The sequence below is a fragment of the Pithys albifrons genome, chromosome 3 (assembly GCF_047495875.1).
Source record: "Pithys albifrons albifrons isolate INPA30051 chromosome 3, PitAlb_v1, whole genome shotgun sequence".
Lineage (NCBI taxonomy): Eukaryota > Metazoa > Chordata > Aves > Passeriformes > Thamnophilidae > Pithys > Pithys albifrons.
Genome location: NC_092460.1, coordinates 67,514,815 through 67,542,773, shown reverse-complemented (window position 1 = coordinate 67,542,773; position 27,959 = coordinate 67,514,815). Strand labels below are relative to the sequence as shown.

Below are 27,959 nucleotides of genomic sequence, written 5' to 3'. Positions count from 1 at the left end.
GAATTCCCCATTTAATTACTTTTGCATAGCTCAGTGGTGTAGCTGCTGCCATAAATATCATTATAGGTTTTTTGAGTTCATAAACAGCTTGGAGAAATGCTGATCCTCTGGGCCCGGGGTCTCTGCAAATAACCTTACCATTCTTTATCCTTGGATTAAGCCCATGTGCTGAATAAACCCAGCTATAAACAATCAGCACATAATTTCCTCAACCCCACACTTTATCAGGTTCAGGTCCATGACTAGGCCACCCCAGATCACCTTCTCCAGTATGGTGTGGTCTCCCAATGTACAATATGCTCGTGAAAATTCACACCCCTCCTCTTCATCTGCTGGAGCCAACCTACATGAGTAAGGTTTAAGTCCATTTATTTTTCAATGTTGCTTAGTTCTGTAAAGTTTTTATTCTGTACCCTATGTATAATTTTTAATCAGGGGCAAAAAACTTTCCAAAACACTGTGCTATTGAAAAAGGACTTGTCCTTAAACTCTAGGCAGCTCAGAGACAGATGGTGTCACCAGCATATTTAGAAAGCTATTCCCGAGGAAAAACCAGGCAGTTTTTGCAGGTGTTGAGACTTGCACTCTGTGTGTGTATTCTAATAAGAACATTTTTAGTTATTTGGAGAACTTGTAGTATGTTCACTATTAGAACTGGAGGTCACCTTTTCTAATTTCTAGTTGGTAATTGTATTTTATTTTTTTGCCTTGGAAATTTACATAAAAACCAGGTTTGACTATGCCATATCTGCAGACAAGGAATTTTCTGTGGTTAGTGCTTGTCTTTCACAAGCTGAATCTCTTCTACATGGCTGAGTTTCTTCTGTGTGACACAGTGTTTGTTCTGGTGACATGCAGAAGAGCAGCAGTGTTCAGGTATTTTAGGTATACTTACAGATTTTAAAAGGTCAGCAGGAAGAAGCAAAGACATCTGCCCAAAACTGAGACTTCTAATTCTGGGAATGTAACATCTCGAGTCTGTCAAATTTTTCTAAAATAGGGATTGGAAAGGAGAAGCATTAGCATCAGTTTGGAACATCATTTTGTCTTGTTGAGATTTTTAATCTTGTGTTTAAACTCTCAAATCTACTTAAGTCATCAAAGTAAAACTTGCTTCAGGTCTTGAATGTTGTTTCACCGGGTTATCCCCTTTCATTTCTCTTGCTGGTTTGTTGGGTCTTCTCAGGGCACAGACCTGCCTTATCTGAATCTGAAGGGCTCCTTGATTCCTTTTCTTACGGTCTAGTCTTCTGTTGCGATTCCCACAAGAAGAACTTGTGAACTTTAGAGAAGTTAATATTTGTTTTAGAACTTCAGAATGTATTTCATGACACTGGTCGGCTTTGCAAGAGTCTATAGGGGGAGCCTCTTATACCGAGCTTGGGCGCTGGACTGACGGTCATCAGAAGGCTTGATCAGAAGGCTCACAACTTTGCGAGTTTATTCAAGATAGATTAACAGACAGTTCTCATAGCTCATAGTAGAAGTAGTTAGTTCCTAGAAGTTCCTATTACATCATCTCACCTCCTAGTAGATCTAACTCTCACACAGTAATATCCACACCTTTTATGCACTCTGACGTCCAACATGCTACCACATAATTGGTTAACCAATTCACCTTACATACACCACAGCTTCTCATTGGTCACAAACCACCACACACACTGCAGGTATCTCTGTTCTCTTTAAGGTTGCACTCCAAACAGCTTTCCTTAAGGGATGCACTCATTGTCACCCCCCACATTAGTCTGGTTTCTTTTATTTCATCTTTCTTCTTATATTTGTTTTGTCCTCTGGTGTGTTTAATTTCAAATTTTTGCAAGCTTCTGATCCCGTGTGTAGAGCATTTAGTGTTACAGAAGCTCCATCTTTGTAGTGTGTTCTTGACATGTTCCTGCAATGCAAATGCAATGCAACATCCATCTAAACAGCTCCCTGTTTCTTAGACAGATGGGCAGCAAATTGCCCCAAAAGTAGAAGAAGAAACGAAAATTTATCAGACAGAACTGAACCTGCAGCTCCAAAAATGTACTCCAAGTGTTAAGTGTATCTGCCTTTTTATGGAAATATAATGCAAATCCTTTCTTTTCAAGTATATGGTATTTTTTAAAATATCCTGAATTCCTTCCATGTACTGTGGCCTGGATATAAGAGGGTGCCTTAAACATAGAAGCTGTAAGACTAGAAATTTGAGTTAAGTATGGTATGTTTTCTTCACTGTGATAGAGTACCATGGGAAACTTAACTTGCTTGAAACTTTTTCATATTTGAAGGAGACTTTCTTTGGAGTAAAACCAGAAAGGTATTAATGGATAAAGTTGACACTTGTTAACTCAGTGGTATTATGCCTGTCATAATAATTAGTACTAACTTTATTTTCCTTTGTAGCATTTCATCTAGATAGAAGAAATTCACCACCAAACAGCTTGACACCTTGTCTAAAGATTCGCAATATGTTTGATCCAGTTATGTAAGTAAACCCTGTTACATATCTGTATTTCTGTGTTCTTTTGGAAGAGGCCATTTCTTTCCTCTGAGAGGGGTTTGAAAGAAGTGAGGAAACATGAACACCTTGAAAGAAACTAACAGGTTTTTAAAGAAAATATCTTTCTCTTAACATCTATGAGAAGAGATTAAAAAAATCTTCATTGTCTTTCGCCCTTCATTGTCTTGCTCTGAGTCTGTGGTTCACTTCATGAAGAGCACCGCACTTTGTCAGATTACTTGGACTATCTCACTTTTGTAAATGTTCACTTATATCAGCTGACAAAGGAAATTAATGTGGCCTAACAACAGATGGTAAATTTTTGAAGTATTATTAAGTATTCTGGTGTATTTAGTCTGTTACAGAGCTTGTACAGTTTGCATTTAAAAGGCTGAATTTAAATCACTTACTACTTCATGGCACTGTAACTACCCAGTTTTGAAGCACATGGATTTTTGTAGTGAGAATAAAGTAGTGCTGAGTACTGGCTTCTAATGCTCATGTGTTATTCTAAAGTATGTACCATACATGAATAAGTAACAAGCCTTGTTTCATGTGCCAGAAATTAAGGAAGAATAATTTTTGGGATGATCTTTTAAAGCTTAATCCACTCCACTATTCTGTTACATCCCCTTTGACTGTGGACTAGGTCATGCAAGGAGTTGGGGACTAACACATAGGTTATGTCCCTAATCTTCTCTGATCTTTGAAGTCTGGTTTGCCCACTGTAAAGAGATACAGGACTCCAGGAACTTCTCTGGAGTAATTTATTCCCTAATGTGATTATACAAGGGAAAAATGAAGATGCAATAGTGTCTTACAGGGTATATGAGAGATGCTAAAGAATATGAGCAGCTGAGTGGAAAGTAAAAGCTGTTGATTAAAACAGGGAATCAAAGGAAGTAGGAGAGGACATCAGAGTATGGACACAAATGTTTGCAAAGTTTGGATATATTTCTTCAGTCTTGTTTCTAGCCACATGTAATGACTTTAATTCCTTGCCTTACTAATTGAAAAGCTCTTACTTAATTTAGCTGAGGACAGTGTTATCACTAGCACAGACAAGTACTCTAAAACCTTTTTGTCAATGGTTTCAAGACTTAATGACTGGTCAAAGACACTGACTGTGGCTTCTTTGATAATTTTCAGGTTGCAGTAGGGTGAGCAAGACTGAAATTTTAGGCGTTCTTGATCCTTGTGTAGGAGGATTAAATAAAACATGAGATTTATAGGGAATTTTGAGTGAGATCAACATCCTTATTGTCCTTGCTTCCAAGAAGACTTCATGAGCTATATTGGTTAGTCTGAGTAGTACTGAAATAAGAACATTCCTGAAGCTTCACTGTAATATTTATTGATATGCTATATTGGTTGCTTACCTGTTCCAGAATTAACTGTTCAAAATGTCTGGTGTTAATGGAACTAGTAAATGAGATGTTATTTTTGTCAGGACAATTTCTCTTTATAGCCTGTATTTTTGCTGTAAGCTGCAGTGTTTTTCACTACTCACCCAGTCTGTGCCCAGGAAGGGCATTAAAAAGACCGCACATTTCTAGACTAAGAGTTGTTCTGTTTTGACACTTCTCTTTAGTGTCTGTGTCCAGTCAGCTATTGTGAACATTGCAACTTCTAATAGAATCACTTTTTGTAGACCTTTTCTTTTCAAAGCTGACCTAGGTCCATTACTGGGCTGTCGGATTACAGTCATAGCAGGATACTTCATCCAGTTCCATTTTGCACAGCCTAGCCATTCCTCTTCTGTGAGCTGTCTCAGGATTGCTGTTTAAGGAAGGACTTTTTATCACACCCTTGGAGTTACCTTCAGACAAACCAACAAAATTCAAAACCCTCAGTGCAAGACAAGCTATATTATTCAACTAATTGTGTCATTAGAGGAAGAAGGGTTATGGTCTTGCCCCAGACCTGAGAGGGCTGAGTGCTTTCACTGACCACCTGAAACACAGAACGTACCAGTGTATGTGACTAAATTGGCTGTGGGTGCAAGGTATGTTTAACAGAATCAGTTTTAGCTGTTCTTTGTTACTGTATACTAACAGTAATGACTAAGTGCTTTTTGGCAACATGCCAGTAGCTGGTAGCAGCAGCCCTGTAACAGAAGTCTTTTCTCTTGACCTGAGACTCATCCGGGGAATATACCAGTTAATTTGTATTTATCAGTGTTAGCACAGTAAACAATAATTTTTCTACTGACCAAAGTCAGGACACTCACCAAAGGAACAACTTGTCCAACATGTTCACGTGTATATTGTGAACCCTCAGATCACTGTAGCAGACTTAAACTTTGTTGTGTGTTCTAGACATTTAGCATGCTGGACAGAAACATATTTTTTAAATGTTAGTCCAAACATGACTTACTGTCTTGGATTCAGCTGGCAAAATGCCAACTGCCTAGCTCAGACGGTTAGAGCCTCCTTCTCCTCCTGCCGAGAAAAGGGAGACAGGAAAAAAAACTCTGGAAACTAAAACTAGATTTATGCTTAAACTAACTATATATATTTATACAGAAAAGAGAAAATTAAAAGCAAACTACAATATAACACACACTTACACAAGTTAGATATAACAACAATTTTCTACTTCCCACCGAAAAAAAGATTCCATCACTCTAGATCTATAAGCACCCCAAAAGACACCCAGCAAGAAACAGAACGTATAACAACAAAATGTTTCTACTTCTCTGAAACTAAAACAAAATGCAAGTAGCGGCGCAGGGCCCAGACAGCAAGACAGCAGCTGCATGTCTTGCCTCTACTTTGGCCATGACGGAACTGAGTGAACACTTCCCACTCCTATATGCACATCTCAGGTTTGCATCATCTGGTATGAAATATCTCTTTGGTTGCTTAAGTCAGGTGATACCTGTCTCTCCTATGTAGATTCTCTGAACCTACATAGGAGAGACAGCTAAAACTACCACGCTAAAACTACCCAGCTAAAACTACCACGCTTACATAAGCCCATTTTAGGACAACACCCTATTCCCCACATACAGATTATTCCTTTTGATTCCTAAAGTGGATTGTAGGATGCAGTTTACTGTGTATTCAGTAGCAAAAGTCCTAAATCTGTCCCAAAGGCATTTACCAGAAAATTATGTCAAGTTGCAGAAAAATCTGACTCAGTGGGGAAGAATGAGATTGTTGTGAATGTTAAAAAAATTAGACACTTAATTAAATCTTTCATTGTTTGCCTAGGGAAATAGGTGATCACTGGCATTTAGCAATTCAAGAAGCAATCTTGGAGAAATGCAGTGATAATGATGGAATTGTTCATATTGCTGTAGACAAAAATTCACGTGAGGTGAGTGTCGTTCTAGTAACATCTTAATTTTATTCATCCTTTTCTGTTGGACTTGTAAAAAACCCAACCTCCTCTCTCTGTTTAGGGCTGTGTATATGTCAAGTGTCTCTCTCCGGAGTACGCTGGAAAGGCTTTCAAGGCATTACATGGCTCTTGGTTTGATGGTAAGGAACAGGAGTTTATAACAAAACATGGGTAGAAATGACAGAAGATGGGTGCAGCTGGAGTTTTTTTAAATGGTGAAATGTTTTGTATCCAAAGTATTGAACAGTAACAAAAAACCTGGGAAACTAATTTTGATGTTATAACCTGTTTTTATTTTACATCCTGAAGCAAAATGCAATAATACTGAACTAGAAGGTTTCTCTTTTCCTATTTCTTTGCCTCATAGGAAAGCTGGTAACAGTAAAATACCTGCGACTAGATCGGTATCATCATCGTTTTCCCCAGGCTCTTACTTGTAACACTCCACTGAAGCCATCAAACAAACACATGAACTCTATGTCACATCTGCGTCTTCGGACAGGCACAACTAATTCTCAGGGAAGTTCCTGAGAAGACTTTCTACAACTGCCAGGACTGTTACTTGCAACAGGAATTTTCCTGTTTGGCCGCTGTCTTCCTTTTTTAGTGCTTTTTGTATGTAATACTTCAAGGAATTAAATAAAAGTTTGAACGTTCCAGAATCTCATTTCCAAAGGGACTTAGCAATGAGGCAGTAATACTGAGCTGACAAAAAAGAATAAAAGTTGCTTCACAAAGTTTTCTGGGGCTATAGTAAACCAGTGCATTTAAGTTTTGCATGAGGACTACCGAATTCATTATACATTTGCAGATGTGGTGACTGTATTTTTGCACCAAGAAGTGTTTTTGATAATACAAAAGCATGGAGAAAAGAAGACTTCCTGTATTTCCATAGTCTCCCGTGAAATAATCTTGTGGGTATTTTGTAACAACCTACAGTTCCTGATGGTGAATAAGTTAAAAAATAAATCGGTCAACGTTAGTTTTTTTGTTGCTGTATAAGAATCTTCTTCTGCAGCTGGGATATAGCGAAAGTGAATTTGGCAGAAGTGGTTGCATATAAGTGTGAGGGAAAACGAACTGAATGTGGATGTACTGGGGTTTGTATATAAATGTAATTGGTGGTGGTGGCAAAAATGGTTATGTTCCGTGAGGATGTCTGCATCAAAGCAGCAAATAAGCTTCCTATTTTATTCAAAACCTAATGTTTTATATTATTTTGGCTGTACCATGACAAGAGGCCAAATACCTAAAAGTGTTCGATACAGGTTAAATATCTTTTATAGGTTTTATATTAAAATACCTGGCTGATTTTGTGTGAAAGGTCTGATACCAATTGTAATGAATTCAGATTTGTGAGCAATAAAGAAGCAATTGGCAGATACTGGAAAAATATTTTGTGAAAAGCTGTATTTATTATTACAATGGTCAAGGCTGTGACAAAATACCACTGGGATTAAGTGGCATTCCCAGTACACATTATAACTTGTTTTAATGAAGCTGTTAAAATTTTAAAAGGTGCATAGTTTCTTGCAACAATTTCAGCTGATGCAAAGAACAGCTGACAGTAAATCTTGTGGTTCCAATCTTGTAAATTTACTGTTGTTTATCCAGAAGTACAAAATTGTTGCTGAGAAGCTGCAAATCTAAGATTGTTTGCTTTATTGATCCCCCCCACTCCTACAGCAATTTTATCTGGTTATCCAGCTGAACATCCTGCGGGAGGTGAGACTGGAAGCACACTGGTCCCACAAATTTTACTGAAACTCACTTTACTTTGTAGATATGATGGATTTGCAGCATGAACTTGCACAAATAATGCACGTTTTCCTTACGGTTAAGTAAACATGATGCACACTACTCTGCAACAGGAACTCCTATTGTGCCTTACCTTTGTGCTTTTGTGGGCACCATGTTTATTATTGGAGAGTTTGTTAACTGAAAAATTTTAACTCCTCAGTTTTATGTCTCAGATGCTAATGAATGAGTATATATAATATATAATGGGCCATGCAGAATTCTACTTACCAAGGACAAGTACATATTTTTGATGGGTAAGTAGATTGTGCTAGGTCTGGTAGATTTTGGCAAGTTTTACTATATACATATATGTATAATATACATGTATATGTATTATATATATGTATATAAACTAATTTTGTTGTATTTGATGTGCATCATAGTGATTTGTTAACCTGACCTTAGTGACCCCATCTTGTGACCTGTTGCAAGAGTGAATGTAAAAATAGTTGTGGCATTTTAAAAGGTTGCCTCGATGCAAATGCGTCTATCTTGCTTCTAAAATATATTTCTTGTAAACACTGTACATTTTATTATTGTAATATGTACTATTATGCAGCTTATTTTACCTTAAACTGTTAAGTTGACCAATATCCCTTCCTGCAAGACAGAGGGGAATGTGTATAATACCTGAGCGTTTGAGAAAAATCAGATTTTGTTGTAATTTGTCATCCTGTCCTGTAAAAACAACCAAAAAATCAAAACAGACTCGAATTAAAGGTTTATTAGGGGTTTTTATATGTGTCTCACCTAGATATTTGGATGTCTGACTCAAATACTTTTATGATCTGGGGGACAAGGGGAAGATAAGGTTTTCACAGCCACACAACTAATTTATAGTATTTGTTAGGATTTGAACAGGCCCTGCCATGAGCTGACATGCACAGCTGAGCTTCACTTCACTGTCAGCTTGACTTTTGTCCCGATTCTGTGCACACGGAGTGCAGAGGCATAACCTTGATTTGTAAATTGCAGAGATGGCACATTGTCTGACCTGTTAAAGGACGGGGCTGAAGAGCCTTGTGCTTTCAGCTTGTTTCTTGTATTTTGAGCTATGATAAGTCTTCAAAAGGATTTTGATGGACTGACAGAAACCACTCGGTTTTTTGCCGTCGTGTCGTTATACTCTATTTTAAACTTGTTTTAGTGACGATTTGAAGGGTTGGGGGGCAGCAGGAGCAAAGAAGGGTGTGTAAGTCTATTGCCCCGCATACTCATTTCTGTTCCTCGTGCAAGGGGAGCGAGAGGTGTGAGAATTTCGGCGTCGTTCTGTCCCTCCCTTCTGGAAGGCAGGCACGGTGGGCATTAAGCGCTGTCGTGGCGCTGCGGTGCGGAGCTGACCGCGGGCCGGCGCCACCTGGCTGGGGCTGTGTCCCCGCTGCCGGGAGGGGCTGGATGTGCCCTTCGGAAGGGAGAGCGGCTTCCCGGGGGCCGCCCGAGGCGCACCTTGACCGCGAAAGCAGCGCGCTCCGGCCGGGCCGGGCCGCCTCCCCGCTGTGGGGCCGCGCCGGGCGGGCGGCGGAGGCTCCCGGCTCCATGTTCATATTTGGCGTTGGCCGCCGGTGCCCAGGAATTTCCCGTCATGCTCCCCGGGCGGCGGGCCCGTCACTGCGCTCCCGCGGGGGGGCCGCGGCCGCTCGCTCGCTCCCTCGGGCCGCTCCCCGTGCGCGCCGCGCTGCTGCCGCTGCTGTGCCTGGCGCTGGCGGCCACCGCAGGAGCCGCAGGTACGAGCCGCAGGTACAAGCCGCGCCCGGCCCCCGCCTCGCACCGGCCCCTGCTGCCGCCCGCGGGGAGGGCGGGCCGGGGGCTGCGGCGGGGGCAAGGGGAGGAGCAGCCCCGGCGGCGCGGGGGGCCGGGCCGCACCTGCCGGGGCTGCGGCGAGTAGGGGGCTGTGCCCGCGGGGAGTCCCCGGGCCCTGGCGGCCGAGAGTGGGGCTCGGGTCGGGGCGCTCTCGGGTCGGTCGCCGCATCACGGAGCGGCTCCGTGACAGCGATCGCCGTCTCCACATCCCGGCCCCGGCCCCGGCCCCGCATCCGGGCCCCGTCCCAGCCGCATCCCGGCCGCGCTGTCCCTGTGAGCGCCGCAGCGCCTGGACCGACGGGCACGGCTCGGCTCCGGGTGTCGCTCTGGTCGAGGCTCCTGGCTCAGAAACGGGGCGATTAGTGTCGGGGTGCACATGGGAATAGCGGGCTCGGGAAAGCAGCGCCTGACCGAGTTCATAATGAGTTCAGTTCTGCCGGGATCGCCAGCTCGGTAAACTCTGCTGAGCTGGGACAAAAAAGGAGCTTCAACCTTACATGTGAACTCTGAATTTGGTTGTGTTACCCTAAGGAAGCTCAGCGTGCTGGCTCGTTGGGTTTGTTTGGTGCTGCGTTACTGACAGATGCAGTCGATGCATAGAATAAAGTGTAATTTATTTCTTACTGTCTCCTTCCAAGTTAATCTAACTGTACTTAGTGCATCTTAATATTCTTGGAAATAGAAATGGGGCTTAATTAAGCTTCCTGTAATATTTTACAAATTAGCTATAAATGCTGAGTTTCTTGCTTGAGCCAGAATTTCAGTCATCACCCTCTTAAGCTTAAAGACTAGTCTGAAGGTGCAGTGATCTGAAATAGGGAAAACCATGTATCAAAAATACAGCATCATCACTGGTTATCTACAGATAAGGGCAGGTGTCTACTGTTATCTAGCGATAAATGCTGTAAGGTAATATCTGTAAGAGTTCTGACTTTAAACAAGCTTTTAAGAAAGTGTAGAGCCTTACATTACATACGTCAGGCTCTTAGCTCTTTTCTCTTTTAAGCTTCCTGTTACTATTAAAACAGTTACGAAACTGCACTTTCTTGACAGGTAGATGTCAGAATGCAATATCTGCAATAGCCAGATGCTTTGCCTTACCGATACGGCTTGTTTATGGCAAGTGGTCTGGAAACAGCGGAGCCATCTCCACTCCCACTGTGGCACAGTGCCACTCATCTGAATCCAGCATTTAATGCTGAGAATTTGTCCTGCTTATGTTCTTGCCGTCGCTGAATTGACACAAGCACTTGCTGTCTTATTTGCTGATGATTCCCAACTTTTTATAACACTGCTGCGTGCCTTTGCAGTTCGTCATGATTCCTTGTCTGCCAAATTTGGTTGGTAACAGTGCCCTTTAAAGTCTGATTCTGGAAGTAGTTTCCATGTGGCTTGTCATCTTAATCAGATGTTTGCTCATAGTTTCTAAAAGAATCACCTGCCTTGCTGTAGATATGGCTTATTTTAGAACAGTATTTAACTGTCTTTGAAAATTTATATAGGGAATTATAGATGGTCAATAGCTTTACCAGAGTTACTAAATAATCCGAGAATTCTAAGATTAAAAAAGGATTACTTTTTTAATGAAGTTCTACATTGGTTTCTCAAAACCACTAAAATTGGTGGAATTTAGTCATCCATAGTTCATTCCAGAATGTGGTTGGTTGGTCCTTTTCCTGCCTGATGTGCCTTAGATCTTTATAACACACATTTAGAAAGACTTTTTGGAAGAAAAAAGAATTACATTTTTCTCCCCAAAGTGCAATCATTAAAAATAATGCCTTTGTAGATGGCGTAATGTTTCTATATTTGGTAGCAAAGCTATATAATCAGTTGATCCTAGACAAAAATAAAATCTTTTGACTCAATGACCTTGTTCATTTTTCCAAGTGGTGGCAGTTACATGCCCTCCCAGGAGTTTGGTTAATTTGGATTTTTATGTTTGTACATACCATAAGAATTCCTTTTTTTTTTTTTTGTACATACCATAAGAATTTCTTACAGCTGTTTGATAAGGGCAGCTTGCACAAAGGAACCTCTTGGTCCTTTGCCCTGTTATTTATGAAGGTATGGGAGGATCTTGTTTACCTACTCATGTTTTGTCAGCTTTGTAAGATGATACTTGTTTCTCTATCGTTGGAGGTCCAGCCTACTTACTGCATTAGAAATGCTAGAAATTGGAATTACCCTTTTATGTGGATTGTCAATGTTTCTTTTGCTATTTATTTTAAAAGGAGGGAGAATAAGAGGCAGAAAGAAGAGAGAACACTGTTAAGGATTTAATCTTCTCAGACAGAAGGTTAAGAAGTCTGCCTGTCTGTATCTGAGTGGCATTGCTACAAGCCAGCGATGCAGTAAAGCCATCCAGTTTTGAGATGGCTTTGTTGAGCTGCATAATTCAAGTGTGTGTGTCCTCATTACAGAGCAACTCTTAAGCTACATGCAGCATTATATTAGTCATAGGTATGGAGCATGACCCTCTTTTCCCCTTTCTATTATTTCTCTTTTTCATTAAAAGCTACAGTTTCAGCAGCACCCAGGTTATGCACGAACTTAAGCTGTGGAGGCTTTAGCTGATGGGAAAGTGGGATAAATGTCAGCCTAATTATAGCTTGGTCTAGCTCTAGTTTAAGGGTTCCTTTAGCCAAAGGACACCCAGAAAAATGGACCCTTAAATTCCTGGTCTATTTATGGTATTGTGATTAGGAATTACTGTAGGATAAAGTCAGGTGTGGATTTATCTTTTCCTGCGTAACTCTGAAGTTGGGATGCTTACTTTGGAACAGTCTCCAAGGCTAGACAGAAATAGGGTGTTTCTTGCCCTGGAATAATCGTGTCCATACATGGAATTATTTCAAGGTTACTTTCTCTATACAGGACAGATGTCTTTAAAACACAGCTACAAAAAAACTGGGAGCTTTTGGGCCATTTTTTTTAGTGTCTTATAGAAGTGGATACAGGTTAACTTTCCCTCCCGTTACTCATGTTGCTTTCGTAGGACTTACTGTTACCTTTTCAAATGCTTCATTTGCCTCAGAAGGATCTTTGGTTCTCAGTAAATTATTACTATGTACTAGCTTTTAACAAAAAGTACAAAACTGAAGATTTAAGTCTCTTCCATGGAAATTTGTGAATGTATAACCAACTAGCAGTGTTTTAAAAGTAATTTTCAACCAACCACTGAAGAAAAGGGAGCACATGTTGCATCATTAATTTCTACCAGAGGATGAAGAATTTAATTATGGGTTTTAACAGAGATTTTTGTGTCCTTAATCTGTGAAGATGGTGATATGTGTATTTTGTCTGAAAATAGGGTAGAAGGATTCTTTGAGAACCCCATTTGTGGTGAGGTAGTTGGAAATTATAATTTATCTGCCTTAACTCTAGCCTTCTGCTTCTCATTTAGCTACCTCAATTCCAACAGCATTATGTGAAAAAAACACAATCTAGTAACTGGAGCTGGGAATAAAGAGGCTTTTTGCAATTAGGACTTTAAGACCTGAGGAACTGAGCGATACTAGCCCCAAACAGGCAACAATGCTGAAAAGGTGCTAACATAATTTTGCTGTCCTCACAGACTGAAGTTATAGTTCGTCATTGTTTTGTAAATTATTTAATAGCATAAGTACTTCTTTACTTACAGAAAGTTTTGGATTTAAACGTGATTCAGCTTTTGAGTGTTGCACAAAGTGTAAGGATGGGACGGACTTCTGCAGAACTCCCCAGTTCACTTGTTCTTTTCGGTAGCATCTGAACATCAGGATTAGTGATTTCTTTGAAATGTGGGCAGCAGTTTAGCAAAATGTACATAGTGTTCTAACACATTGTTTTGTTGGGAAGTGTTACCACATCCAAGAAATCTTAAGAGTGCGTGGCATTTGGAAGTATTTCCCCACGGGTCTCTTTAACTCTGTATTCTTCCAAAAGGGGACAACGCCTTTGCGTTACACCTGATGCAAAACAAATCCCTGCTGCCAGGGAATAACAATAGCACTGATGGTAAGTGGCTGCCAAATGCCACCACTTTCACTCCCATCACACAATGAAGATGGAAAAAAACCCTGAACACACGAAAAATTAGCAGCTTCCCAGGGAAGTGATCTGTGCCAGTTGCCGACAAAGGAAAACAGCCCAGAAGGGTTTTGGTCTGGCTGAGGGATTGGGTATTGCCCTCTTCTTGTTCCTCTCCTTTGCCTGGTGTGTGGTTCTCAGGAAAAATCCACAGGCGAGCTTGTGCTGCAGCTGCACACACGGACAGTGTAGGTGATTTTAACCACTTGGAGGACCTGTGTGGTGGGTTGGGTGGCATGAGAGCCACATGGATGTCTTTTTCAGTTCATGCAGTACAGTGAGTCTGCCCTCAGGTCTAATGCAGCTGGTTCAAGAGGAAGCCTTGCTTTGATGCCAATTGTTGCTCAATTGGCTAAGAAGAATGGCTTAACTTTGTACAGGGAGGCTTTTTCACCAGGGTCAGATTGTCCATCCTGCTGCTGGGAGGAAGTTTGATTTTAAATATGAAACCAATGCAGATCACTCCTTCTGTGTCCTGATGATGAGCAGTCACAGCCTATACAGCCTACACCTACAAATTCAAGTCAAATTTGTACTAGTGAGTGATTCAGCAGTGCACTGATCTAGTCTGCACAATGCTGAAACCAAGGCTTGCAGGTAAGATTGGTTAGGTTTCCACTCCACACCAACAGCACTGTCAGTAGCCATACCACAACTATAAGAAAGAGAAGGGAGGTAAGACAGGAGCAGGTGCTTAGGCTGCCAGCTTAGGGACAGGTGGAAAAGTAAAGGTGGATCATCCAACTGTGTGAAGTTACAGCCCTAAGATACGAATTCAGAAACTGAACAAATAAAGTGACTTGAGTTTCTCTAGCTTTATCATCTCTGCTTTTGAATGGCCACAGAAAATCAGCCCTGTTGGTCAAAGCCAACTTATCTGCTCGCTGTGGGAACTGTACTTTTAGACTATGTCCTCATTTTTCCCATTTTTTCAGGATTAAAATCAATGTTTCATCAGGTCTTTCGTAGATACAGTGGAAAAATACTCTGTGCTAACAGCACACCTTTTAACACCTCTTTTTATAAGAGAAACCAAATTGTCTGTTCACAGACATGCTTCTTGTATGTGCTCCTGCTTTTTCCTAAAAGCACGTGCAGATAAGGGAGATCTTCACTGACTTGTGTAGCAAAATAGCGGCTCACTGGGGAAGGGATCCACCAGCTGCTGCTGGTTTCTAAACTGCTACCTAACATCCCTCATCCAGCAACACAAGGCAGCTTTGTTACTTGCCTCTGGGCTTGAGAGAGGTGCTGGATTGAGCCAATTTATTCTAGCAGTTGCTGAACTGTGCTGGGAGGGATTACAACAGATACTTTGCAAGACTCTGCCCATGCAGTCCTTTAAAATGTGAAATACAGTAGGTGTCTGGGGGAAAACGAGCCCTTTTTGTTGCTCTGTTACACACGTATTATGAACCAGTACATTTTTCTCTAATGACAGTAAAGCAATAACTGTGGCAGTAATAAGGACAGTGTGGTAGCTGGGTGATGTAATGCTACTTAAGATAAGATGGAGATTTTCAGAGCATTATCCCATCTCCACAATTACTCTTGTAGACTAAACAAATCAAATTCTTAAAAAGTTTTTGCAGGGTTTTGGTTTTCTGAACCACTTTTGTTTTTACTTCTCTGGGCTCTCCTCAGTTGTCTCTCTTTTTTGCCCCACACTAGAAGGGTATTCCAGCTGATACCTAACTGAGGAGAGCAGACTTCCTCACCAATCCCTGCTATTATGTATTGTGCTTCTCTCTTTAATAAACTACAGATTGTTATTTTTTTAATAGTTTCACTCTGTTGGCTGAATTTATTGTCACAGTAACTCTGACATCCTTTTTTGCAGTGCTGCTGCTGGTCTGGGTATTCTTCCTTTGGTTGTTTTGTGCATTTGAAGATTTCTGTTGAAGTCCAAGTGTGATTCTTTGTATTTCATCTTGCTTAGTTTTGACCATTTCTGCAAAGACCATCTTGAGTTCTGCTCAGCTCTTCAGGGTGTTTCACACTCTTTGCAGGTTGGTGTCTCTGCAGTTTAGCAGAGCTACTTGCTGGGTTTTGGCCCTGGTCAGTAGGAGAAGCACTGAACGAGTGTGTTTATTCAAGCATCTCTGCACCTGTGATACAGGACCTTGATCCAAAATGAAGGTGCTTTTCCAGTTTTCTCTGGCAAAAAGAGAGATTTGAGATCTGTTCAATCTAATGCTTTTCTCCTGCCTGTAGAATAGAATGAAAGGAAAATGTGTTGGTTGATGGGTTTAGATTTTGACAAGTCCATCAGGGTGGCTTTTTGCTTTCTAATTTTCATTGCTTGTTTATGGATTGTTTAATAATTTGTTTCAAAAGCTTCTGGGTGTTGAAGATAGGCTTCTGGCCATGTAAGTCACTCTTTCCTGCCTTTTTAAAAATAGACATTGCTATCTTACTCCTGAGGTTTTGTAAAGCCAAAAGCCTTTCAATAGTCCTCCAAGGTGCATGCTCTTTTCTGGATAATTGTCCCACCTTATTTCCCAAACACTGCAGGATAAATTTCCTAGTCTGTCAGAAAAGGAAGAGCAACCTCAGGGAACAATTGCAGGCACACAAGATAGCTCCATCATCCAGGAATGTAGTGATTCAACATTACTGTGCCTAATTTCTGATAGTCTCTTATCTATCCAGCTAAAGCACCTGGAGTGAGTTCCTAAGAGTGAGATTGAAAGCTTGACAGACTTGATGAAGATCTCTCTTAAAAATGACAGATTCAGCAGCTCTATTGACAATTTGTGTGCAAAGCAAGGTCTGTGCAACCTATTGCAATGGTTTGAAATTAGGCACTGTAACTACTGCAGATGATTGCTGTTTTTTTAAAAAGTCCCTCAAATATACTGCCATGGAAGGTCATCTGGGCAGTCAGCCTATTTCCAAGCTGATAATCTGGTGTGTGTGTTTTATTTTCTTTGGATTGGATTACAAATAGTAAAATTTGCAGATGGGTTTAGCGGATCACAGCTTATCGTTTATTAATTTTCTTATTAGTTTTGCCTAGCAACTACATAAAATTTCCAAACATCTAAATAACTGTAAGGAGAATGTGAATCTTCCTGTACATATATACCAATGCTCTAAAATAACATACTGAGCAAATATGTTAGAATTCTAAGCAGTAGTTACTATTTCAAAAATCCTTAAAGTGGACATTGGGCCCGATATCCTTTATTGTTTTGTCTTGAGCAGGGATGCTGAAGGTTTGCTTGCTTGAATGGAGATGGGCTGAAGTGAGCCACAGGAGAATGGTCCTGTGCAGGGCATTGAGGATGCTGTGGGGGCATGGCTGAGTTGCTGAGGAATTTCTGCTGTCTTAGTGGTGTGAAATGTCAGGACCAAGAAGTGAAAGAGGGGCCCTGATGGTTTAGTGTAGGATTTCCTTTTTTGGAGCATGAGTCCAAGTAGGACAGAAACAAACTGCATTTTGGGGCAATGTTAATGAAGTTCCTGACAGCAGGCTTTGGTGATGGGGGGGCTGCCTGTGGGTGCCTGCTGCTGCCTCTGCCGAAGGAAGTGGAACAGATGTCACTTTTAAGGACAGATGATGCAAAGAAAACATCAACATTTATCTTAGAATATTGATCCAGCTGGGAAGCTGAACTACAAAGCCTTGAAACCAGCAAAAGGCTGAGGGAAGAGAAGAATGAACATGGTGTCTGTGTTGTTGCTCTGTGACCTCTTCCAGACCAGACAAGCTGCAGTGAGTGGTGTGCCCGCGCCGTGAGCCAGCAGCACCGACACGGCCAGCCCTGGGCTGTGTGTCTAGGGGGGCTTCACACAGGGCTGAGGGGCTGCTGCCAGCCCTGGAGCTGTTGTAAGTTTGTTTTAACAGAGCAGGAGAGAGGTAAGTACTTTTCACCCTACAAAATAGGTTTTGCTTGGTTACTGCAAGTCCAGCTGGAGGGGTATAGGATGAATATTTTTGTCTTTTGAATGCATTTAGGGCTTAGGGCATGTGTATTGACAAACATGTAAAGTTTAATAAATATTTTCAGTCAATTAAAAGAGGTGGAAGAGACGTGTCCTGGACACATGAGAGAGAATTAAAGAGAAGAGAAACAATTGAAGCAGGTTTTGAAGTAATATGTTTTGCTAGAATTAACACTTCTTTTGTTCATTAATTGAAAAATAGCTTTAGGATGCCTAAAGGTGGAGATCCTTGTGCTGCACATAAAATATAAATATACTTAAGTAATTAAAAAAATAAAATGCTGTGTTTGCAAATTTTTAAAGCTGCATTGGAGCGAAAATCATAATTGAGCTTACATAAATTCCACATAATATTTTTCACTGAAAAAAGTTTGACTTTGGAAAATATGCAGAGGCTGGAGCACCTCTCCTATGAGGACAGGCTCAGGGAACCAGGGTTGTTCAGCCTGAAGAGGAAAAGGCCCCAGGGAGACCTTAGAGCATCAGGCTTCCAGTACCTGAAGGGCTATGAGAACAAAGGCCTGTAGTGATATGACAACGAGGAGTGGCTTCAAACTGAAAGAGGACAGGTTTAGATTAGGTATTAGGAAGAAATTCTTTACTGTGAAGGTGGTGAGACACTGGAACAGGTTACCCAGAGGAGCTGTGGATGCTCCATCCCTGGAAGTGTTCAAAGGCCAGATTGGATGGGACTTTCAGCAGCCTGGTCTAATGGAATGTTCCCTTTAATGTCCCGTCTAACACAAATCATTCTGTGTTTCTGTGGTTCTATGACATTTTCTGTTGTAAGAAAGAGAGTATTGAATAAATATTTTTATCCCTGTAATTACCTAAATACAAGTAAATGTACATATAATCCTGGTTATTAAATGGCAGAACATTTTGTTTTAAGTTACATATTTTTAGCTAATCAACATACTTAACAGTAGCCCAAGTGAAGATTTGTTTTACAAAAGTGGTGTAACAGAAATAAAATTATTTGTAAAATTAGTCTATTTGGGTAGATGTTTAAAATCAAATAATCTTTATATTTGAATCAAATTTATTGCTGTTAGGACAGAAATAGTTTTGCTTGCTCTCTCATTTTTCAATCATTGACATTCAGTCATCTTATTGTACTGTAAGTTCAAAGAAGATTTAAAGTATGGAGACAAATACTCTTTCCTTACTTGCTGTAATGTCTTCCCACCGCTATTCATAAAAATAACAGCACACCTTTGACAGGAGAAGACTTAGGAGTTTCTGTTTTACTTGATGGAATTTTATTTCGGTACAGATTAGGTTTGGTTTGGTTTTTTTTTTTTCAACTGCACAAAGGTTCTTTGGTTTTTGGATGGTTAATGTTACTGTTACAGTGTGTGTGAGCCATTCTTTTATGTTTTTTTTCTTTATTTGTGCAGTGTCAGAATTTCTATATGCTATGAATTTTTAAAAATATTTTTGGATAAAAGGCTGATTTTTTTTGTATATTCATGAGGCTGCTCTGCATACCATCGTGACCCAATCTGTGTGATCAAAGGTACATTTTTAAAGGGTACTCTTATTCTGTTGACACACACGTAGTGCTGTGTGTGCTGAGGACAGGGTGTTGGGTGTTGTGTGGAGGGTGCTGTGTGGAGGGTGCTGTGTGGAGGGTGCTGTGTGGAGGGTGCTGTGTGGAGGGTGCTGTGTGGAGGGTGCTGTGTGGAGGGTGCTGTGTGGAGGGTGCTGTGTGGAGGGTGCTGTGTGAGGGGCAGCTCGCGGGTCTGTGCGGTGTGTGTTGTACGGAAGGGCGCTGGCACCGCTCGGTGGTGATGAGCGGTATTGGCTTACTGAGAAAGCCACGTGGAAAATTTCCATGTAAGGGAGACTGCTGGGGAGAGATTGGCTGCTATGATGGCTTTATGATGTCTTTACCTCGAAATGCTTTTCTAGCAGCTGGGATGATGAAAAAAGAAATCACCAATCTGATGTGATTTGAAGTTATGCTACCTGACAGAGATAGCGTAACTAAATTTTATAAACCCCATTCTTTACTTACAAAATTTTTTACAAAATACTGGATACTCACATCTGGTTCAGAGTCTGATCTAAAAGTTATATTTTCTCAAGCTGTAAATTATACAAATACAGGGAGATAACTCAGCTTTCAAACGGTTTGTGCTGAAGAATTGAATGCAGAATGAAATGACACAAACAAGACAAATGTGTCTTTTGCACTGGTAGTTTCTCTTTCTAATAGAGGGTGCATGGCATCTATAGGCAAATTATATACATGTTAGCATTAACCACTTCTTCAGTTAAAAGACTTTTAAGTATCTTAAAAATCTGCTGTCCATAGACCTACTGATTGATTGTTGATAATTTCCTATATACACTGTAAGAACCCCCTGGCATCCACTGAGGATGCTTTAGTTCATTGCTGTGACAGTGAGTATTGGGGGTTTTTATTCCCTGGTACAGATTTTAGTGTGATAGCTCATGAAACTGGAGTGGGAAACTGCAGCTGAAATCACAACTGTTTTAGCTCTGATGTGTTCAGGGACCTTGTTTCCTTCAGTGTCATTTCTATATTTCCTTCCAGTGCTTCATAAAAGAGGATCATCAAATATAACTGGTTGCAATAATAGAGAATTCAGCCTCTCCATGCAGTGGAAGTGTGTGCTGGTTTAAAGGTGAACCAGCAGGGGAAATGAACTCACCACAGGAGAGATTATAAGTCAGACCTAAAATTTAATAATAATATTACAATAACAACACTGACACACAAGGGAAATTGCTTTCAACTCACAAAACCCCAGCAGTATAACCCAGTGTCCTGGGGCACAAACCCAAGGGGGTTTGTTTGCCCTTGTGCTGAGACCCCTGTGGTTCCCCCAAGTCCAGAGCAAAAGGAAAAGAAAAACCTGTTGGTGCAGGCGAGGGCTGTGGTCTGGGCAAGAGCGGTGATCTCCTCCTGTCAAGGTCCTGCTGCTGCTCTGGATCCGACGAGAAGTTTCTGAGGTCTTCTTACCCACCCCTTATGTACCCTCAGGGAGCTCTCAGTCCCTCCCCCTGGGTGGGGACTCACACAATGGGTGATTAACTCTGGGAGCCAGGGGGTGTTGAGCTGTTGATGGCCCATTAGCAGCTCCGCCCCCCTCAGGCTGGGTGTGAAGTGATAATGGCTCCCTGGGCAGCTGCTGCTAATGGCCCATTGACCTTGGGGAATGAATAGAGGGGGTAGAATACACAGCTTTGATCACCCCCACACAGGGTTAGCTGGTCCCTCCTGCTGAACTAGGACAAAGTGGCAGCATCATTCACACCTCCTGCATCACAGCCCGTCTGTGCTGTGCAGGTCAGGAGCACACGCTCAGCAAACCACTGCAGTGCTGCTTTTCATTCGTCTCATTTTAGAAACAAGTGAGACAATGCTCTTTTGAAGAGAGTACTTTTTTGTTGTGTAATATTGGAAGTCCTGTTAAGTCATACCACTTAGCTGGAGACTTTCTCTTTGCTTCATTTGTATGAGATACTCTACCTAAGACAAATTGCTCTTATCACATATCTATTGTGTATCGTTAGCCAGGCAAATAAGCTTTATACAGTGAGGAAGAAGTCTGCTGAGTTACAGAGTACTGTGTAACACAATTTAAAACAACACCAGTTCCAAATGATGTATTTGTTTAATCTTCAAAATTAGTAATTTTTTTTTTCATTGAGAAGTGAAAACTAGTAAGGTGTTTCAGAATAGCTGAATAGAAATTTCTATTGCAGGGCTTCTGTTCACTGTTATAAAAAGTTGTATTTCTCCTTCTGGTAAATGATGCATGGGATTTGTCCCAGATTAAAAATAGACAGACTAGAAAGCTTGTTACCTCTGCTCTGTGTTGGTAAGCCTGACAGTGCAAATATTGGTGGAGATGGAGACATACCTACTCAAATCGACCTGATAGTAAAAATGAGGTTTGTGCCTTCAAGTGCTGGGGTACCCCTTGGATAATTCCATTCACACCAGTAACTGAGAAGTTTTTAAAATTTGGGCTTTTTCTTCTAGTACTGATAATGACTCTGTTACTGGAGAGCAACACAGAAAACTTCCGGGCTTGCCAATAGGAATTGTTAAATTAAAAAGTTATTTCCAGAACACTTGTATCACATCATCTGAGCACCAGAAGCAATTAAATTTTTACCACTGTCCTGGAGAGGACTTCCTGGAATGGAAAAGATGAGAAATTTTTCAAGATGTAGAGAGGATCATAATTCTTGGAAGAGACACATTTAAGAATAGTTTATGACTATTGTAGTTATAAACTCACTGCCATAAAAGGAATGTGCTGTATGTTGGCAGGCTATCAAGTCAGGGAAAATGAACATGCAGCTCAGCGCTATTTTAGTACATGGGATCTGAGAGGAGCAGGAGTGGAGGGGGAATCCCAATTGACTTGTATTTACTTTCCTTTGGGAAGTTTTGCCAGTCATAACTATTGGAAGACAATCTGCAAATGACAGATGTGTGAGCGCTTGCAAGGCTGAGACAGTCACTGGTTTCTGTCCTTAGCCAAGAATTCTCTTTCGTCCCAGACTTGGGGACGCCTTACTTGTCTACTCTTTTCCTTCCTTGTGGTCTTCATTTTATCGTGTCTCTTTGCAGTTTCACTTTTCTCTTCCCATTTCATCTGTTGCCCACAAGGCTTGTAGCGTCTTGTCTCTACACTAACAAAATCTCCTTCCATTTTACTCTCCTCCCTAAGGACCACGTTAGAGTCCTTTGAGCAAGAACTCTCTTAACTTCTGTATTGCCTAAAGGGGAATTTATTGCCTCCCTCCTTCCTTTGTACTCAGTGTAGCATGAATGTCGTCTCCATCCCCACAGGCCGTGTCCTTTGGCTGTTCACAGGGGACCAGTACCAGTGCCCTGCTCTGTGCGAATGTTAGGTAGTAAATAAGAAATCAGCCTCGCAGTTTTCTCGTCCATAGGAGCAGCTGCAGAACAGGGAGGCATTAATGTACCTCTCCCCTTGTTGCTCTTTGGGAGGGTACAGCCTTCAGAAGCCACTTTGATTATCCTCTCCCTTAGGAGGATTGGGGGTTAATTTAGCCCCTGGACACACCCTGGGCTTCAATTACACCAGCACATCAACCTCTTTGCTGCCAAACTGGTTTTTCACTAGGTGGAAAGGGGAACAAGGTAGTGGCCAGTTCAACATACAAAAGGGGTTATTCCTGTAAGGAATTTTGGGCTTCCCGTTTTTAAGAATCTGATGCTAGAGAGAATGTTAGCTCACTTTTGTAATTAGATGAAAATTAAATATAGCTCTTTGTTCTCTCTGCTCAGATGTAGTGTTTTTCTTTTATAAGTATAAATAATTTTTCTATTCTGGAAAACCATTCTAATACACATGGAAACACAGACATATGGAGCGTCCTGACATAGTATATTTTTTTGTCAACAATTAAAATCGTGAAATGATGCTGAATTGTGTGCAGTGGCTTCAGAATCCAGTTTATTTCCCAAGATTTTTAATAATTATTTTATTGGAAAGAAAATAATTTTAGTCTGAATGATAATCTAAAATCTGCTATGGGAATCTCATCTCTCTTAGATGGAGGACCAAAGTCTGCATAATAAAGCTCAGACTAAAGTCTGAGCTCCTAAAAATGTCTCTGAGATGCAGCCTAAGGATGAAATATGGAGGATGGTTAGTCCATAAGGCTGTGCCTGTCAATTGTGTATCACAGAGTGGGACTCAAGGTGAGCACGTTAGCTCCTGCTCATCCTCTTTTCCTGCTTTCCTGGTTTTTTTAATCTGATCTCAACTTTTAGACTCTTCTTTCTCCCCTACTCCAGCCATTAACATGGTGAATATAGAAGGCTTTCCTACTGAAGCTTCCCAGCGAGAACACAAACAACATAGCTCGGTACCATCAATAGGCTGGGCTGTATAACCCCATTTCACAGGAGAGAGGGCTGGCCTTAATGGGCACCATGAGGAAGCTGTGGGACTGGGGAGGGCGTCCTGCACCCCTCAAGCTTGAGCAGCTGTGCTGCATGTCATGCTTGTGTGCCCAGGGGGGTGTCTGCCTACCTCCAACCCTGCTTGCTCTGCAGGTGCAGGGGCAAGTTGTAGTTCACGCTATGAAATACTGAATAGACTCTCCGGTTAAGCTCTTGCCTGGTTCCTTGAAAATGGTCATTCCTGTGAGTAAGGACCATTAAAGCACCTGTAGGTGCTTCTGTCTGTATCCTAAAGTATATGTGAGCCAAAACAATACTTGAGAATATTTATGTGGTAGACTGTGTGGTTTGCAGACAGCTTTTTTAGGTTTGAGTTTCAGTTGCTATGGGAAGGGTTTAAGAAAAAGTCCAGTATAAGAGAATATGTAAAATTGAAGAAAGCAAAAAGTTTTGAGCTTCACTGTTCAGGCTCCTTTCTAATGGTAATACTAACTTCAAGTTTAAAGGTTGATATTTCCTGGTCTTCCACTCAAACATTACCAAGTATGGCAGCAATTACCTCTTTTATTGGGGCACAATGTAAACTTCCTCAAAGTAGACTGGGTTGCCATTGAGTTTGCACGTTCCATCAAAAACAGCTAAGGAGAACCTGCTTTAATCAAAAGTTTTGAAAGTGAAGTGGGAATTCAGGTCTAATACCTTGGATTTCTGTGGCTGTAACTGAGAAGCTAATGTTGTATGGGGAGTACTGTATGCAGACAAACATGCAAGTTAAATGCTATGGTACATCTGTAGAGCTGTAAGGTTAATTAATTTCATTTAGAATGCTTTCTACCTCTTCAGTAAGTCTGTGAGACACTTAAATTTATAATGATCTTTATCATTATCTTAGCTAACTTACTTGTCTTACTGAGAGTTTTACTCTCATCAGACAGCTTTTGCAAGGTATTTTAATAGCAAAACATGAACTTTTGAAGTCACTTGGTTTGCATTCTTAATGGCTGCACAAGTACATGAAAATCCAGAGCTTAAAATCTCTCTTTGAAGGTAAATTTCATAGAATCGCAGAATGGTTTAGGTTGGAAGGGACCTTAAAGATCTAGTTGAACTAGACCAGGTTGCTCAAAGTCCCATCCAGCCTGGCCTTGAACATTTCCAGGGATGGGGCATCCATGACTTCTCTGGGCAACCTGCTCCAGTGTCTCAACACTGACACAGTGAAGAATTTCTTCCTAATATCTAATCTAAATCTACCCTTTCCCAAGGGTTTATCAATTATCTTTACTATTTTGTGCCAAATGCGTCAAATAAAGTACAGTGGATCGAAGCATGCAGTTGTCTGAAAAATATAAAGCACAAAGGCATATTCACAGAATGTCTGGTTTTTTTGAGGGCTGAAGGCTGATTCCTCATTGTTCTGTAAGACTGTTGGGAGGCCAGGACAGTAGAGTTGGTTAACCCAGGTAGCCAGGTATGTAAGAAAATAATTTCTGCACTGCAAAGGATGCTGGTTTTAGGATCAGAGATCTTGAATTGGAAGTGGGAGCTGGAACTCTTCCCTTCTTTCTCTTATAAATAACTAACAGTCATCATCCTCCTGCTCCAGTTTTCCTGTGCTCCAGTCTCCTGGCAGCTTGGTCTCCTTGCAAGCTGTTCAACGTTGCCTTTGCCCCCACTGTAGCAGGCACGATGACAAACCTGAGACATTAACTGGAAGCAGCAAAATCCCTAAAACCCACTGAGTGCAATGCAGGGAGCAGGAAAGACCAAGGGCTTCAGCATTAGCACAGAATGTGTTAAGGGAAAATTACTAGAGAGCAAATAACTGTTTTAACACAGAAAGACATGATCTACTGAAACACTTGCTCATGTGGTTCTCTCTCTAGGCTGCACTTATGTTCCTGCAGTGCCTGCAGGTTGATCTGTCCTGTCTGCTGAGTCTGATTGACAGCAGCTTTAGGTGAGCAAAAAGGAAAAAAAAATTTCCAAATGTTAAGGCTGAAATAAATGTATGTACAAAATATTTCACTAAGCTTTATCAGGAAAACATTTGGTTATAGTTTGCTTTTATGTCAAAATAAGTAAGTAAACCCTTTGCAAAACAACTATATGAACTTAACTGCTGGACTGAAAAAACAAATATTGATAAAACCTAAACTGTTAACAATTGAGTATAGTCGACTCCCGGGTCTTTACTGCCTTCTAACTTCTGGTTGGTTGTCTTTCTTCAGTGTGGTAATATTTTTGCTTTTTGCTTTTTCCAGTGACACAGGAATTCTGACAAGAGCCTGGGAGCCTGGCTCTCTGGCTAGTGTGTACCTATCTCTTAATTGTTTCCTGCCCTCCAAATGGGGCCAGAGGCTTCGGGGTAGGGAAATAAAGTAGAAGCCTCACACAATTAAGGTCTCATTATTGCAGCAAGAAAAAAAATCCTGGCTCTTCCCTTAAGAATTTGTGGATTTTTTAAATTTACTTGTAAAGAGCTACAGCTTCACATTTTTTTTTTGAGAGAGGTGGGATTCTCATGTAATTTTAGGAATTGTGGACCTGAGTTGTCAGGAAAAACACTGAACATGGAAATATTTAAACAAGTAGTGTTATGAGCTTCCAAGACCATTGATGTTTTCCTTACTGTTTTTTTAAAAAAAGATGCAGTAATATCAAAATTTAATCTTTCCCCAAAGAAATTTCTCCAGTTGCAGACAAAGGTTGACAAAACATAACCTGAGTACACACAAAGTTCTTAATTTCCGAAGGACAAATTTGACAGACTGCCTATGTGTTACTTTATAACTAATCATGTTTATTTTGGGGCTGGACTTAAGATTTCTGAATGTCTACAATTGACAATGTAGAAGCTCTTGAAAGCAGGCAGTTCTTTAGACTATGCCAACATTAGGAGCCTAAGAGGAGGAAGGCTTTCCTGGAGTTAAAATGTGTATCTTAGAAAACTGATTCTGAAGCCCACCTAATGACATAGTTACTGCTGCTGTATTTGTATTATTTGTATTTATGAGATCACTGAACATGTTGTCCTTCTTGGGAGAGCTGGACAGATGGAAGATCCATGTTGTGCTAGTTTAAAGAGTGAAGTGCACTGAAGGGACTCCAAGGGGTTTGGTTGACACCAGGGAACAGCTGTGGAGGAGCCAACAGTGTCCTGGGTGCTGCAGGCAGTTCAGTAAGCATGTGTTTAAAAAAAATGCAGCCCACCAAACAACAAAACCAAAAAGTGATGTGTAAAAGCATAACCTTCCCTGGATTGTGAGGTCTGCTTTGATCTCTTTGGGAGCACCTGTCTTTCCAGAAAAGTGGCATGTTGCAGTGCTGCCATAAAAATGTGGGGGTTGGCAAGTCTGCATGGTGGAAGTACAGCACTGCAGTACTCACCGTGGCCCAGGCATGTGACAGTCATGTTAGCTGGCTGTCCCCAGGCCACCCTGCTGTGACACTGGCAAAGTGGGGTGCTGTGCCAGCATGGCTGGGCTCCCCTGGGGCTCAGACAGGTGCCTCCAGCACTAGCATAGGGGCTTTACTTAACCTGGAGAGGGCTGGGTGTGTGCAGCATGGGATTTTAAACCATCAGCAATGCTATTCCCAGGATGGTGTTTTCAGAGAAACACAGAATCAATTAGTTTGAAAAAGACCTCTGAGATTGTCAACTCCAACCTGTGATCAAACACCACCATGTCAGCTAGATGAGGGCACTAAGTGTCATGTTCAGTCTTTTCTTAAAGGAAACACCTCCAGGAACAGTGACTTCAACACTTCCCTGGGCAGTCCATTCCAATGTCTAATCACCCTTCCAGTGAAGAAATTCTTCCTAATGCTCAACCTAAACCTCCCCTAATACAGCTGAAGACTGTGTCCTCTTGGCTTGGCCTAATGCTGGTTGCCTGGGAGAAGAGACCTATCTCCAGCTGGCTACAACCTCCTTACAGGTAGTTGTAGAGAGTGATGAGGTCACTCCTGAACCTCCTCCAGGCTAAACACCCCCAGCTCCCTCAGGTGCTCCTCATAGTACTTGTGCTTGAGACCTGTTACCAATTTCTTTGCTCTTCCCAGGACTTCTTCCCATGTTTCTTGTCATGCTCTGGCTGTTCCTGCTAAATAAGTTTGAGACATAAACATGGCACTGGAGCCTGCTGAACGCTATGGCCAAGCTTGCATGTGCCACAGTAAGAGTAGGTGGAAGAAGCAAATCTGTCACAATGTTACTGTCGTTCTCCCTCAGCTTCTTCCTTGTACCCATGGAATTGGCAGGCAGGGGTGAAGCTCCTCCAAACCAAATGTGTTAATCTATGTTTGTGTTTCTCTTTACTGATCCTTCACAAGGTGTTCTTACTGGGGTCTGTAAAACTCCCTGCAGCACAGTTTGTGTGTGTGCGTACAGGAACTGGCATCGGGAGGTCCTTCCTGCTGGAACTACTGGGCATTGCTGTGATGTACAGGGTAAATAGAAATAGCAATCAAAGCATCATTAGTAAAATAATGAAAGATGTTAACTGCAGTAAAGTACTTTCATGAATGCTCAGTGATATTCTGTTGGGCTTCCAGGACTTGTATGTACTCCGAGTCTTTACGCATACT

The 27,959-nt window shown here is 41.3% G+C and overlaps 2 protein-coding genes across 2 annotated transcripts in view; both read left to right on the top strand.

The window, feature by feature from the left end:
• LEMD3 (LEM domain containing 3) overlaps positions 1-8,379 on the top strand; it is a 48,450-nt gene extending 40,071 nt beyond the window's left edge. Inside the window, exons 10-13 of the mRNA XM_071552282.1 lie at positions 2,389-2,470; positions 5,701-5,806; positions 5,892-5,970; positions 6,198-8,379. Of these exons, the coding sequence (XP_071408383.1) occupies positions 2,389-2,470; positions 5,701-5,806; positions 5,892-5,970; positions 6,198-6,361 (431 nt within the window). The 3' untranslated portion in view covers positions 6,362-8,379. The remainder of the gene's footprint in view (positions 1-2,388; positions 2,471-5,700; positions 5,807-5,891; positions 5,971-6,197) is intronic.
• Positions 8,380-9,137: 758 nt separating this feature from the next.
• Positions 9,138-27,959, top strand: part of MSRB3 (methionine sulfoxide reductase B3) — an 84,170-nt gene continuing 65,348 nt past the window's right edge. The window contains 2 exon segments of the mRNA XM_071552280.1: positions 9,138-9,284; positions 9,287-9,354. Coding sequence (XP_071408381.1) covers positions 9,167-9,284; positions 9,287-9,354 — 186 coding nt within the window. The 5' untranslated portion in view covers positions 9,138-9,166.